This window comes from Daktulosphaira vitifoliae, unplaced genomic scaffold (assembly GCF_025091365.1).
Source record: "Daktulosphaira vitifoliae isolate Bord-2020 unplaced genomic scaffold, ASM2509136v1 Scaffold_1, whole genome shotgun sequence".
Taxonomy (NCBI): domain Eukaryota; kingdom Metazoa; phylum Arthropoda; class Insecta; order Hemiptera; family Phylloxeridae; genus Daktulosphaira; species Daktulosphaira vitifoliae.
This window is the reverse complement of record NW_026099572.1, coordinates 38435483-38450105: the sequence shown is the minus strand read 5'-3', so window position 1 is coordinate 38450105 and position 14623 is coordinate 38435483. Positions and strand designations below refer to the sequence as shown.

Here is a 14623-nt window from a genome sequence, read left to right as displayed (position 1 = left end):
TATTTATTAAAATATTGTAAATCCGGATTTAAGTCATAAGTATTGGTGGATTTATCAATACAAAGCAAAGGGGAATATCATAATACAAATGGTCTGAAAACGCATGTAAAACGGCTTAGGTATAAGTTTTTCATATTTTATGTTTACGTGGTTATATGCACATTTTCAATCACAATTTCGTCCGGTCCATTGACTTTATAGAATGTTTTTGTGTTTTACGATGTTATATTCAAAAAAATGTTTTTTTTTTTTTGTACATTCATTTTTAGTAGTTCAAATAAATAAATGGTTTATTTGACCGTAAAAATGTGAAAAAATTACATATTCAACAAAATTTAATATAAAATATTATAAGAAAAAAATTTAATAAATATGCTTATAAGTACACTTTACATTTTACAAAACTTTCTGCAAAAATAATGTAATAAATTTCAAAAACGTTTACAGTTCTATTTGATAAATTAAAAATTATTTTTGATTCTAAATTTTATGGATATTATGAAAATTGTTACACAAGTATAATATTTTATGTCACATTACATATTTCTTATTCTTGTAATGCATCAACATATTAACTGATGTAAAATAAATTATTTATAAAATAAAAAAGTATAAATTACGTTATTCGTAATGCATCTAATTTTCTCGAAATAAAAGTTAGAGGGGCTAGTTTAATGCCACAGACAAAATTACCAACAGTGGAAAACGTTTTGAAGCTTCCACGTGCTCTGAATACAATGTTTCCCTAAATTGTGTAGTGATTAAATCTAGTTTATGGACACATTATATTGTGTTTAGTAATTATTGTTGTATCGACCTACATAACGTAGTCGCGTTAATTTGAAATAATTATTATGGACTCGCTTAATGTTAACATAATGATATTATTTCGGTTTTTATTATCATTAGCGTGCTTATAGAAGATAATTACTAAGTAGTAGTAATATTTTACTCATAATTATTTGATAGGTATTTGAAAAAAATATTCGTGATGCACTTGTACATAGCCAACTGTCATTTATTTCAATAACTGTATTTTACATGTATAAAATTTGATTCCTTTAAACATATTTGTTAAATGTAAGGGGGTTAATAGAGAATGGTGAATTCTCTTGCGCATACGTGCAACTTATATTGCATATATGTGGAAATTTTAACATTTTTTTAAAGAGTGTTTATACTCTTATAACTCTCTGTTTATATTGTATTGTAACGGTTATTATTATAACTTCATTTTATTTTTTTGTAGACTTTAATATGTATATTGAATTATTATACTTTTTATTATGATTTAAATGTATCGATAAATATAAATTATACTGAATATAGGACTTTTCTGGTTTAGCATGTTTTTCATTTAGCTGATTATATTTGTAATAACGTCACTCGCTAAAAGGCAAACATACAAAGAATTTATTTCCCAGTCAATGTATCTAATATGAGTTAAGCACTTATTGTGAGGACTTTAAATTTTGCGGTTATTTATTTAGAATCGGTAGCACTAAAAATTAAATATTTTTTATGTTTAATTAAAATTTATAAAATGTTTAATTTTAAGTAATATTTTTGTAATTTTAAATAATATTAGCTTATAAAAAACGTAGATGTAGATTAATAATTGGTAGCTTTGACTCTCTTAAATTGTTACATGTGATAATCATTCTTATTTTTTAATAATTATTCGCATTAAACAAATTAAATTAATAACAAATTTAAGTAATTTTAGTACTTCGAATTAAATAAATAAACAGTCCAAATTTAATGAGTATTTTAATTGTTTGGATACTATTTTTATATTATGTTTGACTAGTTAAAGATGAGTCATTAAAACATATAATTATATTCCACCATGTTTTAATTTAATCATGATATTGTTTTATGATCAGAGATCCTTACTAATTACATTACATGAAAGCACTGATTAATTATGCAGGATAAGAAAACGCTAATGGATAAGTTTTGATTATGAAACTCCAAGTAATGTTTCAACTACTTTATAAATGGACAGTATTGAGAATTAAGTCGAATAATAAACATAGGATGAAAGTTTTATTTAGGGTTGCAACGTTTAGGCAAGTAATGAAATAACGACTGTACTTACTTTTTTCGTGTATAAGACTTACATGTTACGTGTGTTTGAAATAAACAGTGTAGATTGAGACAGGCTAGCTAAACTTTTCTCCTAAAAGTTGTCGTCTTTGCACGGAACTTTTAGGAATTAGTAGAATGGGAGGGGAGCATTGGTATTTTTCTGGTTTTTTCCATTGTTTGTTGTTCAAAACACTCGCCAAAATCGTTTATCATTGTAAGATCTGCCTACCGATTTGTGGTTGAAAAAATAAGCTTACTAAGTGTAATAGTCATGGATCTTTAAATAATCTAAGACTGTTATCATTGTTTTATTACAATTTAAGTTTTAATACATAGATACATTATGTATTAGAAAGTAATATATTATGTATTTTGTTTTCTTAATTTCAAATCGATAGATAAATTGGACCTAAGCAGTAAAAAAATTGTACTATTTTTCATATTTTTATTTCAAACCTTTAACCTTCTTGTCGCACAATAAAATTACACATACAAATAAAGACAAAAATATTTTATACTTATATATAATTTTTATTAGTTAAACCGTGTCCTATTTCAAGACACGCTATTTTATATGAACTTTAAAATTATTTACAATGGTAATTTTGTAATAATTTAAATAATAAAGTTTTTAATTCATCCAATGTTTAGATTTGAAAATTCGTATCAACTATTTACCTACCTTTTAGAAGTGACAAATTGAATTTTAAATTTTTATAACTTAATGGAAAAAACTAAAATATAATACTTTAGAAAATGATATTTCAAGTTATAAAATAACTGTATTTATAATAACATATGTGTATTGTAATAACTAAAAAATGTATAGAACATTATAATTGTAATGTTATTGTAAATTATAATATAATAACAATAATTAGAAAGTCACAAAGTTTAGTTAATATGATCCAGACATTCGTTACATCAGTAGTGAGTATTATTGTACAACTCTAAAATAATAAGTACAGCTCGACAAAAACTCTTTAGATTGTCAAATTTGATTAAAATACATATATATATATTCTTATTTAGTTTTTGTTGTAGAATTTTATGGTGTAATCAGATTTCTACTATTTAATTAATTATCATAAAAGAAATCAGTTGGAAATAGCAAAAAAAATAATAATGCTATCCGGGGTCGGTCTTGAGTATATCAATTTTACGGGGCTATTAATATTGTTTTTTTTTTAGTAAAAAAAAGAACTTTTTTTGGTAATAGATTTAGTATGTGGCGTCCAACCGGACATGATAATACCAGTTATTACATATTTTTTCCCTTTTGATTTTTTTCACATTTATAATTATTGTATCCATTAATAGTGATGCAAAAAATACAATATTTATTATTTTTGAAATTTTCATAAATTCCCTATTAATATAGACAATAGCAACATAAACACGAATAAAAAAAATTTATATTGAAAAAGTTGAAATTTACCATTTTTAAAATACTGTGATGTTAAACTTATACTTTTATAGTAAAATACTTAAATTAAAAATCATATTCTATAATTATAATATAATAATTCATAAATTTAAAATCGTTCCGTAAAGTTTACGCAACGATTTTTAAATTTACACGATTAGTATATTACAAATACAAATAAGGGGTATTGAAAAAAAACATTTGTTTTTGACTAACATTTTATATGTAGAAACAATAATTTTAAAGACTTAAAACTTGTCCAAAATATTAATGAAGAGAAAAATTAAGAACATATAGAATAATCAGCGTCCAAAAACTTATCAGAAATAAAGAGAAAGAATTGACAATTTGTCATGAGCAGTGTTAATATATATTTAATTTGGACTTTTTCACTAGAATGAAGTTTAAAATATAAGAATTTAAAATGTTAATTAAAAAGTTATTGCGTTGTTCTTGTAATAACTTCTTAGTTTCAGTCTGTACATATTATTTGAAGTAACTCACATGACAACCAGTCAAACGATCTATGCGTTACATTACTATTTTAATAGGAGCCCAGAAGTACACCTGTGAATTGTGTTCTCGTCGTGTCGAGTAGTTTTACACGATTACAAACATGCACATCGGACCCTGGTACCATTGTATGATATTCGAAATAACTTGAAAGAAATGGACGAACAAATAACGACATATACACTAAACACAATTTAAATAAAATTAATTTATTATTATTATAAATAACAATATTTATAACTGTAAATATTCGAGTTTTGTTTAATTTAACCAATGTAAATTTATGTCTAATTTAAATGAAACAATGAATTTAAATGTAGTTATACAGGGTGATTGACTAACTATGCCTCACGAATTATCTCTGAAAATATAAGAGTTATAAACAATTTTTTTTTTTTAATCATTATGGATCTTTGATGAGATGTTTCACGAGAAAATTTAAATTTTTACCACCATCCCTTTTGCTTAAAAATAGTGTCAACTTCATATTTTCAAATGGCAACACTATTTTTTTTTTATACCATTAGATTTAGTTTAATAAAAAAAAAATGTTTTGTAAAAAAAATATTTTATTTTATTAAATATTAAGCGCTCCACGGCTCTCTAAAGTTTAGGGTTTATTAAGAAAAAATCATTACAGACGAGAACGTTATGGATCGTAAATCGATAAGCGCTACCACTTCTTATCGGTACACTAAATAATAACGATACTATATTTACCCGACTACTGTTTTATTTGTTAAATCCCCTAAACTTTAAATAGTAATATCTCGCTTAGAATTTATTAAAATTGATTTTTTTTTTTTTGAGAAAATTTTTTTTTTTATTATTAACAAGATTAATAAAAAAAAAAACTGGGTTGCTATTTGAAAAACTAAAGTTGATATTGATTTAAGGGTTGAGGGATGAAGATTGAATCTTCATTTTTCTTGTCAAGTAGCTCAACAAAGATTTATAACAAATAAAATAATTACATGTACGATAATACTAATATTTTTAAAGAAAATTCGTGAGGCATAGTTAGTCAATCACCCTGTATAAGTATATTTCTCCTTTACAATGCTTAATGTAATACACAATTTAGTATTTCTATGTAATGATTTGAATTTTAGCGGCATTGTAACCGGCAATGTAACTGTCATTTATTTAATATATACATTTCATTTATTCGTGTTTACAATTAAAATATAGAAAATATTAAGAATTAAAATATGGGAAAAAATAAATACTTTTATTTTAGATTTGTAATGCAACTTGTGTTGCTTATTGAAATATATGTAGGATAAGTAGTATATATGTAGTAAGTAAGGAAACGGGTTTCTATTGTTCTCATTGTTTGTGACAACTGACCTGTTTCCATACTTACTGTACACTCTGTATAGTTTCATAGTTTGACAACAAAATTTTTAGTAAGTAACATAACAATATGAATTAAAAGTTTTACTTTTATGCGTGTGTATTGTTATTAAATCATATTAATTTGTAAGTTGATGAATGAATTTTATAAGCAATGATTTTAGTTAACACGCGGAATATAGTCTAATAAGTTTTCTGAAATTATTAGATCATTCTACCTTATTTATAACTTTGTCATTGTATATACGTTATTATAAAATAAACTATAATTGTACTACATTGTAGAATTAAGCTGTATTTTATTTTAAGAAATTATTAATTTTTATAATAAAGATACCAGTCTTTATGTAATTTGTAGGTCTTGAGCACCAACTGAAAAAAAATTTTTAACAGTTCGTAGATCTTAGACACAGGTGTCTATTATGAATAATAGATAATATGGCTCTGTAAAAACATATTAATTTTTTAATGCATTTAAATATTAGTCTACACGTGTATTTAATTTGGCAATTATGAGTAATATTAGGGCTAGGAATTATAAGTATTTATAAACTTTATTAAGTTGTTTTTAAACATATCAATATCAGCCAATATAAATTTTTGTTAAATAACTTAAAAATTTAGGAATGTATTGTTACCAATGTTATAGTTTTTGGAGGGTTTAGGAGGTTTATCTCCCCTAAAACAGTGTATACTTCTATGTTACTATAAAATAGTTTGTGTCACTTTATCATACGGTTATATTATAACCTAATGATAAAGTGACACAAACTTAGAACCCTTCAAAGTTGCCTAAACACAATTCCCAGCCCTAGTGATGACAATTAAATATAATTACGGCGGTGAAAGATCTTTGAACAAATGATATTTCATTTGTATGATATTAATATATACAGGGTGATCCATTGATGAACTTTTGCTACATGATATTACAGGTATTTATGTACGTTGTTATATTCGTTGGAATACTTACAAATTAGTTGATTTTATCCATTCTGTTAACAAAAATTAGTAATCCGCATAGTAATTCCAACTAATACAAAATAATTGAGTTTCGATTAATCAGAAAAGCTATTTATTAATTAAACGTATGATCACAGTATTTGTAAGCTAATATTAGTTAAATGGAAATGAGGGTAGAACATTAATTTAATTTTGCACATAGAACGAATTTTAATCGTTTCAAAGAAGCTTCGAGGATAAAGGAACTTGCATATTTGCTTCATTTTTATGTGTGTAGGGTGAATTTTAGGCGAAAAACTTTGTGAACGAGTATTTGCTGGCGGTGTTATTATTATTAAAGTTTCACTGCGGCGCCTTACCAGCCACGTCGTCTCGTTCATTCGCCGTATGTTGGAGGTGGAGAGGACTGATATTTCGCTAAAAAAGTTTGGTGTCGTTGTAGGCGTGGCTTAGAAGCTTCGGATCGTATGCCGCTGTTAAATAACACGCAATCTGTTTCTGTCTGGTTACTGTTATGAATATGTTACGACAACCACGATAAATCAATCTTAATTGTGTTTTAGTCATTATATTTGCACCGTAGCAGCTTATTCATTAGATTTCTGTGTTTGAAGCACGTGTTTTCTAATTAACCGGAAAGCTCCCTGAAAGGCGTACAAATGGTCAATGTGAAGGCGGGGTGCACTCGTTTGTTACGTGTCGCTTTCTAGATGAAGCCGCAAAACAATGGCTATATTTATAATAACGCTTATGTTATAAATTAGTACATGAGGAGCAAAAACACGTTTAAATTGTTATTTTATGCATAATGAGTAAAACGTGAGAGAACAGAACTACAATGAAGTTTTTATAATTTTTCCGTTTCTACTACTCTTTCAAAGTGCACAATTATTGTTTATTTTTATAATTTTTCTGAAATACATTTATCTCGAGTGGTTAATTTATAACCGTAACGTTAACTAATTATTCCTTAGATATGAATCTCAAAAAAATAACATAATTTAGCTAATTCTGTAAACATTTTTCTCAAGTGTTTGATTCTATCTATTTTCAATAAATTTTTAAACATAAACTTTTTATGATCATCTAGTTGTCTTTTTTCTTCGAGATTCGTGTCCAAACGATGGCGCTCTTGTGAAATTATCGTTTTTTTATTCTAAAATTAGACTGATAGTATTTTTAAGTCGAACAACACAAAACATCAATATATTCCGTTTATCAAAAAAATATCATTGTTTTAAGTATTCTATTGGGTTGTTTTTATTTTTATTTTATGTGATTTTTAATACAAGATCCAATGCAATATTTTTGCAAAATATGAACGGCAATAAAATTCATAAAATGTCTTATTATTTTTCAGCTATGCCTCACGTCCGATGTGAACACTGCTGATTTCAACATGGGATATAGTCTGACCGGGTCACTAGAATGTGGTTCTACGAAGAACAACAGCTTTCAAACAACGCATTTTGCCGTTATTCGAAGAAGGGATTTCGATGTGAATAGACCTTAATAACAATAAAATAACAAACGTACCTAATCAAATGCGATTATTTGAAAACAAAAACCGATCGCACCTGGACACAAAAAATAATAACATACTATCATTCTGTGAATAATAAACCAATGGCTGAATTGGTGTACAAAACATAAAAACTAGCATCGTTATGATCAATAAAAACAAACGATTATATTTTTGTAGAAAAATACCTAATTTGTATGTAATTTTAGACGTTGCTATTATATTTTCTATGAAACGGTTTCCACTGCCAACATTTTTGAAAGATTCATTTATACAATTTTGTTTTATTATGGTATAATATTATTGTAGTTATGTGAATTAATCTAAAAGGTAAAAGCTTCATGCGTAGGATTCTATGAATAGTTTATGTAAGAATTTTTTATTGGGCGTACATTCTAGTTGTATGATAAAATGTAATCAGTTCTATTTTACTATTGCTAATTTTATTGTATCCTTTTATTTCACTCATCATGTGAAAGAAAACTCAAATTTACATTTTATTGTTATTTAAATTTTGATAAATACAAACATGAATTCCATTCAAACTTATTCCATTCCTAAGAAATGATTACGATCTTACTTATTACCAATGTAAATTTTGATTTTTTCGCCTTGTTGGTAAAATAAGTAAAACAGTTTTATTTATCTTAACATTATATGCATTTATTTGTTGAGTTGTATATAAATTGTTTTGCGATCTATTTGTATATAATATGCATCAAAGTAAAAATATACTCAAACATATGCTGGTTTTAGTTCTCCTAAACGTATTATTAAAATTCAGTAAAAAGTTGAAAAATGTTCAAAGTTTGTGTTTCAGTTTACGAAATCCCTTTAAAAGTTTTTATAGAATTCACACGAGTTTCACTGTGAATTTGTCTCATCTTATGTATTTTTAACCGACGCAAATTCAATACACGATTACGTGATAAGAATTCAATATATACATAAATGTATAAACGTGATTTTACATTTACAAAAATCATACTGAAATTATAACAGTACATTATTTTGTTTTCCTGTTTCATTGATACACCATTTTTTTTTTTTGTTATTTAAATATACTTAATTTAGCTGAAACGAATTTTTATATAATAAGAATTTACAAGATTGTATTAAAATCGATACAATACAGCCATTACGTCAGGATACCCGTCCAATATGAATAACGCTGCTGTTGGGTAATTTCAGTTTTTACTGAGATATAAACAATCAATTAGAAAATTATTAATTATTTTAAATGACCTCATAAAACTACAATTTAGTATTATAGATGGAGAGATACGATATGTACATACCTAATGAGTAATTTTTTAAAAAAATTATTGGAGTTGTATTTTTTGAATTTATTTTTTAGCAAAATCAACTGCACGTTTTAACGAGAGTGCAGAACTTAATTCGGAATTGAAAAATAATAATATTTACGAAATTGATATACAAAACTTATGTTATTAAGTTTCTCATAGTTTACAAGGGTGTAGTGTTAAACAGGGTGATAAAACTTAAATACGAGCTGCACATATCACGTAAAATAATAAATATATGTGTTCAAATGAATCAGATGACAGGATGTTTGTAAATCTACTGTTTGAAGCATTTATATTATAGTTTTTCTTCATATATCAGAAAATAATTTTTTTTGATCATACTATCTCATAGAATATGAAAGTAGCTCCTATTAATTATTGTCACTCTGTGTTTTAAAATGCAATGCTTAAAATGTTGTACTTATATTTTATGTGCTTATTTAAAGAGGACCTTGATATGTTAATCACTCTGTAATAGAAAATTAATAAAATAAAAAAATATTGTGAAATTATATTAATTTTGTAGTAGTTTAAATGTAAATTGTTACACAGGTTGTGAAAATGCTTTAATACAATTTTAAACGTTTAAATATTTAAGCATCGATTTAAAGCATACACATAAACGTTTTTGTATTTTAAACATGTAAAAAATATATTTGTGATAGCGATTAAACAATAAACGTTGTTCAAATTATTTTTTTAATGATTTATTTTTACGCATTAAACTCATTTTTATTTTAATACGTAAATTAAAAGTAATATTATTAAAAGGTTGAGAAAGTTGAAGTTTGCTGAATTGAAGTAGTAATTATAAAAAAAGTTTCTTAACATTTATATAATTTATTGTAAAAGCTATTAGTATTTCTGACATCCAAGTTTTAAAAACATTTGCTTATGATGATTATAATGCAACACGTAGTTAAAATGTTGTTAAAAAACATGTCTAATAAAACCTGTTTGAAACGTCTCATAAGACCAATGTAAAATTTGGAATTTTTGATATTTTAAGCACCACATGTATAAAACGTAGCAACTCTTACAAGAACACAAGTAATTATTATTCTAAATAGACTTTTATGAATTTTCAAGTGATTTATTAACTTTCCAAAAGTTATTGACAATTTCAATTTAAAAATTAATTTTGAGTTTTTCATCTATTAAAAAAAGAATAGTGAGTTTTATAATATAAGTATGTCGCATAAAAAAATCTATGCAAAAGTGATAGAATCTAACATTGTATACATACATAAAATAAAAATATTTGTGACACGTGCACAACAAAAAAGTGAGAATTATGTAAAAAAAAAAAAACACAATTATAAAAAATAACTTAAAATGAAAATTCGTTGTGTAGAAATGTTTATAGTTTTAACAGTATAAGAATTATTGTTACTTTTTTTTAAACTATATTTGATTAGAATGATTTCACGTCCACGTACATATATGCTAACAATTTTTTTCAAATCACAAGCCGACGTTCAACCATTTGCCGAGTTGTTAAAAAAACTGATAAAGAAAATCTGAAAAACTGTTCATTTTTCAATAAAATTGTTGGAATCATTAATCGTTTTAATTTTTACGCTCAAAATAATTAAACAGCAGTGTACTGGACTATAAAATTGAGTGGACTAATCCCAAAATATGAGTTGAGTTAATGAGTTTTTATCGTGATTTTTAACAAAAATGTAGAAAGTTTATTAATATAAATGAAAGAAGGAGGTTTAGTAATGGCAAACCTTTGAATATAATATCGGACTTATAGAAAACACGATTTAGTTTTCAATCAAAATAGATGCGACTGATGTTCCGAAGTCTATTTTTAATATTTACACACTGTACATAGTTAGAAATAAATCAATCTAGTCATGATTCTACATAAAATTATCGCTTTTGAAAATGCTTGAAGGGTTATTACATTTATCAATTCAGCAGTTTATTGAAGTAATTCTGATATTACCTTCGCGTATGTTTCATTGCTTAATGTTAGAATTGGAGCTATGATACACTTGCACTCTACTTTATTATTAGTTCTCATAATTATTAATCCAAAACAATTTTTCGTATGTGTTTTACTGGTATACCATGAACGTCCGTATGCTTTTTGGCTCGCAGTATACGACTTGAAAAATATTTCAATGAGTTTAGTTAATCAATAATAACATGGGTATTATTGATTTAAAAGTATTTTAGAGTTTAATTTTCATTTTAAGTAATACTCACTTCATGTGTTAAGCATGAACCTACATTGCATGAAAAGTACAACATCACGGCACACATACATACATGTGATAATGCTGATATTTTCATAACTATATCTAGATCCGAAATCTAAAATCCAATTGTTATTTTTTTTTAAATCAATATTTTTTAGGAAAACTTTAAATTTCCATTTTATAACAATTAACGGTATTAATAATTATTATTGACAGCTTTCATTTTTTTAAATACAGATAATTTAATATCTGACTAATTAATTGATTAAAATCATACCAAAAATATTATTTCACTTACAGACATTGACATAATCATTATAGACGTATTGACGATAACAAAGTATACTAAAAAAGTTGAAAACATCGGAGCATAAATTTCACAAAGTTCATTACCTACACTAAAAAATATAAATAACTGTACAAAAAATAAATACAATTTTTTTTTTTTTAATAATTTTAAATTTATCCATTGTTTTACGTTTGAATAAATTGTTTTAATTGGATAATTTTATAAGTATCTTAAACACTCATATTATACAAAGATATATTGAATAATATTGGTGTTCATACGTTGGTTTTAGTGAAAAATTATACTAAAGCTATTATATTTGATGAAAATTAAAATAGTTAGTTCAAAAATAAAACGGTGCGTGTTACGAGTACCCGCGGATTAAGTGAAACTTCTTTCAGAAAAATTCAACTGATATAATATTAAATTTGTATTAGAATAAAATTAAAAAATTTCATTTTTCAATTAAATTAAATTTATGATTATTATTATTAATTTTCTTATTCTATTGCCACGAAAGATATAATGGTCTTATGATAACTGAAATAATTTCTTCTTTATCCTCGTCTTTATCCCAACTACTTAAGGTCGGCGATCTTTATCTTAAACTTATACTTGACACGATCTCTCACATCTGCTATGCACACATCAGCTGTCCTCATGCCGCATTCAATAACATCCCTCATCTCTTCTTTGGTCTTCCTCTACCTCTTCTTTTTTCAACATTCATTTCCATAGTTTCCGATTCCTCTCTCCTCATAACATGACTAAACCATTGAAGCCTATTTTCTCTTATCTTATTCATGATTAACGCTACTCCTAAACCTATATTCCCTCTTATATTTCGTTTTTTATCTTAACATCTATTGTCACTCCATTTATTTATCTAAGTACCCGCACTTAATCGTGTGTCTTACATCCTCGTCAAAACCACCATTCTTTGCAAAACTGTACTAAATACTTAATACTTTCCATTTCTTCTTTCACGTCCTTGTTTATTGTCACCGATTTACTCATTTCGCCTACCTCATGTTCTCTTTTGTCAAACTCGTACTCCATATACTCTGTCTTACTCCTACTTATTCTTAATCCCTTTCCTTCAAGACCTGATCTCCATACCTTTAGCCTTTAATTAATGTCTTCTCTAATAATACTATATCGTCAGCGAACAACATACACCACGGTACCTCTCCTCGTATTTCTTTAGTAATTTCATCAATCATTATATAAAATAAGTAAAGGCTAAAAGCAGAACTTTAATGTACTCCTCATTCTTACCTTAAATCTTCTGTTACTCTTCCTACGCTTTTAACCTGGTACAAGTGCCATTATACATATATTCTATTATATTAATACACCTTTTCGGGATTCCTTTTCTCATTAATGACCACTTTAAAACCTCTCTCGGTACTCTATCATACGTTTTCTCCAAATCTATAAATACCATACACAGCTTTTTTTTCTTTTCCCTGTATTTTTCTGTTAAATGTCTTACACAAAAAACTGGATCCATCGTCGACTTTCTAGGCAAAAAAGCAAACTGGTTCATTATTACTGATGTTTCTCCTCTTATTCTTTTGTTTATTACCTTTTTTTAAAATTTCATACTATTACTCATAAGCTTTATGCCTTTATAATTTCTACACTCCAGTATGTCTCCTTTTTTCTTTAAATATTATTGAATATGTTTAATTATTTATCTTTATTAAATATAAATATAAATAGATTTAATTATATTGTAATATAAAATTAATATTATATCCCCAAAGTACTGAAAGCAATCACAGTACTTTGTAATTCCCCAGAATGCACCTGGTTAGTCTTCAAAATTAGCTAGCGTAAACTAACCAAATAGTTAAAAAATAAATTAAAATAAATGTAGTCCTTTATTTTTGAAAATTAAAGTATTTTTGTTTAAAGTGCATTCATTTAAACGTATGCAATTTTGCATTTTTTAAATTCACATCAAGTTCGTTGAATAATAAAATATTGACAGTATACCTAATAAAACAATAGAATCTGAACGTTACAGCCAACCGTGATACACGATAATTTTTTTTTCGGACACTCTCTAAAGAAGTTTCACTTTAATATTGCTTATTAATATATTTTGAACATTACTTAAGTTCACTTTTCACACTGCTTTTTACTTATTATTGAATAATTAATAATGTCTAATTCATAGTATTGTCTTAAAAAATTAGACTCTAAGTTTTTAAGTAATATAATTAGTATACGATTTTTGAAACTAGTCCAATATTTCTAATAAATTTATTTCACAATTGCTTGAGTAATGTCATAGTATGATACTTTTTTCTACTTACGAGAGAGTTTCTTGATGACAATGAATCCATTTTTTCATGCTATTTATGCTTTGATCATTTTCAATTATGTAACATAGACTTTTTTTAAGTTGTATGAAACAACACTTAATTTGAGATAATGTAGAAATATAAAAGCAATGTCCAGCAATGATTTTTAAATTTCCATAAAGTATGGCTAAACATAGTAGAAACGATAAAGGCCAATACGCAGTTGCATATTTACCCATGTAGGGCATTCTCATTGGTGTAGCTAAAACTCGTTCAAATCCTTCATCTGATGATATAACTTCTCGCCAATATGGATAGACAATAGCTGACAAGGCAGTGACAAATGCTCCATAAATTAACATGAAATGTTCCAAACTATAAAAAATTAAATATCTTTTATTGCCTTTCAAATATTTATAAGCCTTAAGCTAATTATAATATAATTTTTTTGCTCAAATACCTTATCTCTTTTTTAACTCTTTTTACAAAATTTTCTCCGAATAAATCATTTTGACATTTTTTGGATACCATGTCCAAATGCACCAACACTTTTTGACATCGCTTGTATGTATATTTTTGGTAAATTGAGTTAAATAATCCTATAAGAGAGGCAGAAGCAATAGCTGTTGAT

The 14623-nt window shown here is 25.9% G+C and overlaps 2 protein-coding genes across 6 annotated transcripts in view; one reads left to right on the top strand and one right to left on the bottom strand.

Annotated features, from left to right (window-relative positions):
- LOC126910579 (uncharacterized) overlaps positions 1–9791 on the top strand; it is a 26324-nt gene extending 16533 nt beyond the window's left edge. Inside the window, exon 4 of one of the 2 annotated variants that reach the window (XM_050693250.1) lies at positions 7710–9791. In XM_050693250.1, the coding sequence (XP_050549207.1) occupies positions 7710–7862 (153 nt within the window). In that variant the 3' untranslated portion in view covers positions 7863–9791. Of the gene's footprint in view, positions 1–4068; positions 5800–7709 lie in introns of those variants that run through there. The other variant, XM_050693251.1, reaches the window with a different exon arrangement.
- On the bottom strand, positions 5722–14623 carry LOC126910577 (uncharacterized). 4 transcript variants are annotated; one of them, XM_050693248.1, is made up of 7 exons: positions 14453–14623; positions 14005–14367; positions 11669–11789; positions 11399–11506; positions 11136–11297; positions 6360–6381; positions 5722–5830 (listed from the first exon to the last, which is right to left on the bottom strand). In XM_050693248.1, exons 1-6 carry the CDS (start codon positions 14521–14523, stop codon positions 6373–6375), a joined length of 834 nt encoding a protein of 277 aa, XP_050549205.1. In that variant the 5' UTR covers positions 14524–14623; the 3' UTR covers positions 5722–5830; positions 6360–6372. The 4 variants fall into 4 exon arrangements, with proteins under 4 accessions (XP_050549205.1, XP_050549204.1, XP_050549201.1 ...); XM_050693247.1 differs by lacking the exon at positions 5722–5830 and having other exon boundaries at positions 5841–6381; XM_050693244.1 differs by lacking the exons at positions 5722–5830; positions 6360–6381 and adding an exon at positions 10360–10706.